The sequence below is a fragment of the Saccostrea cucullata genome, unplaced genomic scaffold, assembly GCF_032062105.1.
Source record: "Saccostrea cucullata isolate Sc308-1 unplaced genomic scaffold, CSIRO_AGI_Scuc_v1 ctg4114, whole genome shotgun sequence".
Taxonomy (NCBI): domain Eukaryota; kingdom Metazoa; phylum Mollusca; class Bivalvia; order Ostreida; family Ostreidae; genus Saccostrea; species Saccostrea cuccullata.
This window is the reverse complement of record NW_026939776.1, coordinates 66019-68846: the sequence shown is the minus strand read 5'-3', so window position 1 is coordinate 68846 and position 2828 is coordinate 66019. Positions and strand designations below refer to the sequence as shown.

General features: G+C 31.5%; 1 protein-coding gene across 1 annotated transcript; it reads left to right on the top strand.

Moving 5' to 3' along the window:
• Nucleotides 1-290: 290 nt before the first annotated feature.
• Nucleotides 291-2450, top strand: LOC134253912 (uncharacterized). Its single transcript, XM_062736486.1, has 8 exons — nucleotides 291-335; nucleotides 447-536; nucleotides 706-934; nucleotides 1060-1167; nucleotides 1378-1600; nucleotides 1737-1828; nucleotides 1944-1985; nucleotides 2109-2450. Exons 2-8 carry the CDS (start codon nucleotides 471-473, stop codon nucleotides 2204-2206), a joined length of 858 nt encoding a protein of 285 aa, XP_062592470.1. The 5' UTR covers nucleotides 291-335; nucleotides 447-470; the 3' UTR covers nucleotides 2207-2450.
• The last annotated feature ends 378 nt before the right edge of the window (nucleotides 2451-2828 follow it).

Genomic DNA, 2828 nt, shown 5'->3' with positions numbered 1-2828 from the left:
GATTAATATCTTTAACAAACAAGACAGGTGTTTTTAAAAATGAGTATGCAGCATAAGATGATTCACTTCGAGAGATAGACTGGTGCGATTTACGGTATTTAAAGGTAGAGTCCCATCCTTCTGTCTTTTAAACGGGTAGCTAGACTGAATTTATATTTAAATGGTGAGATAATGGGAATACCCGACAAGCTACCTGTTGACACATTTTGCTTGCTACCAGATATATATGTACTTGGTTTATATAGCCTACCTTGCAATAAAGATCAGTCAGTCAAATAAAATCAACCTAACCACAAAACCACAACTTTATTTCGGATACATTTAGTGGTTTCATAGTACGATTGCATTTAACTGATAGATTATTAATAATTAATTAATGCATATTTTGTTTCTTGTCTAGAATCATTTTAATGCCTTGCACTAATTACCCCTTTATTTTTTTACAGGTATTTTTTCTTGCCAAGAAAACTATGGAATTGCAACTCAAATTAGTCCATACTACTTGGATTGCATTTTTACTCTTTTCTGCACCAACGGTAAGATTACAAGCATTGAAATTTTACGAGCATCTCGTGAAAAAAGTTCCATATGAGGATACTCTACAGCAACTTAGAAAAATAAGTCTTCATTTGTAATTAGTAACAGTGAATTGATATAAGGACTAAAGATTATTTAAATAACGTTTCATCTATCATTTATTTTCAGACAAATGCAGATTTACCTGATGCATCTAAAGGATGTAAAGAATCAATTAAGGAAACTGCAGTTCTTGTAGAATCTTGTCCAACAACAGAACAGGCATGGAAAGAGGCAGCGTCAAGGAAAGGATGCAATACTATCAGCCACTCTTGTTCCTCACTGGAATATCACTGTGTAATTAATGCATGGAAAAATGAAACAATAGAAGTCTGTGCACCGAAGAAAAATATTGTTGGTAAGAGAAGTGTTATGATATCAGTTGATTTTTGTCATTTATTTTTCCAATTAAGAATTGCATTTACTCTCTTTTTTTTTTTAATTAAATGCATGTTTAACTCTATTGTAACTGACTTTTAACAGGAAAAGTATGCACAGAGTACAGTTTTGGTGGATCCGTAATACAGCGCAACTCAGACGCAGAATGCAAAGAATGTCCACCCTTTTATTTCTCTAACGAGAGTTATAAATGTACGTAATAATTTAAACACTAAAAACATATGTACGAATGTATCATGAACAGATAAGTAAAAAAATTCGCTTCTTAGTCTTACTGCATGTTTCTTGTTTTTGTTTTTAAATCGCAAAACTCCATGTCGGCACATTACTAGTATATCAATATAAGATGCTTTACGTGTTACGTGAAATACTCACTACCCGTTATTTCTTTTCTATGTGTAGATCCTGAGTGCTATAATTTAGTGTACAAGTCTCGTAAAACAAGCAGACCAATAGTTTCAACAAGTTCTTCTACACGGAAGACCACGGCCATATCAGACAACAAGGAATCCATTACTCCCTCCAGACAGGAACTGGTGTCAACTGATCCGGATCCAGCTCCCTCCAGACAGGAAGGGTTGTCCACTGACCCGGATTCAGAATCAGATCTCAATATCAAAATACTGTAATTATCTTTTATTTTCTAGAAAGTAAATTACATTTCTCAAATCTGCCAGTCAAAATCTATAAATGAAGCATACATTAAACCATTTTATAAGAACATCAAGCTTATGATATATTTTTTACATTTAAAATTGCAGCATCCCAATCTGCATCGGAATTGCCAGCCTAATAGCTGTTATTCTTGTATGTGCTGTTTATCGTTCAAGAAAAGAATGTTCCATTATAAGAGGTATATGTTTTTTAATTTTATTTAGAATCATTATCATTTTGGAAACCTGGAAATCATGTATGAAAGCATTAAAAATGCATTTGTTTTGAATAGGCTTAATTTTGTGTATTTGTAGATATCATTTCAAGGATATGCACGTTTAGGACAAAACAGAAAGGTAAGATTTTGATTATTATTACTTATATTATAATAACATTAGAATATGAATTATTTCTTTTATTGACTCTTTGAAAGACATATCAGTACATGCAATTACCTAATACTGTTTTTCTTCTTACAGAAACCAGCTTCAATGAAAATATCAATACTCACATTGAGAACACACCTTTAAACGAAGGAACAACAGATCACTGTTCGGTAAATATGGAATCATCATGACGATAGAGGAGAAAAATGAAATTTGATCCTGAGAAAAACTACCACTTGATGACGCAATAATAAGTCATTTATATGGTTTATGCATTCATCTGTAACAGACTGAAAAAATGGCAGCTAATGTTTTTGTTGTGTATACACGTACTATTTTATATTTATACTTTTTTTTATTTTATTACATTTTATTACATTTGATTTGTGGAATGTGCCAAACTTTAATCAATAAAGATACACCTTTTTGAGAATTGTCTTTCTCACACTGGAATATATCAGATCCTATGATCCCATGATTGCTGATTTATCAAGTGCATCGATATCTCAGCAAAAATTTGATTGAAGGGTTTTAAACCATCGGTTCAAGTTTTATCTTTTGTTTGAACTTTTGACAAATATGGATAAATACAATTTCTGATTTAGAAAAAAAAAATTTTGAGATATTCTTTCAAGCTGTCGTTTTTACTCATATTTCAAATAATTGGGAACCTTTGAATACTAGGCTTTTAACTGTCAAAAGTTTCTTTTAAATAATGTGAACTATCCCTATCAAATTTGCTATGTGTCTGCAAGTCAAACAAACATCATTTGTGATAATTTGTTTAATTTTGGCAAACAGAACATTGGTAAA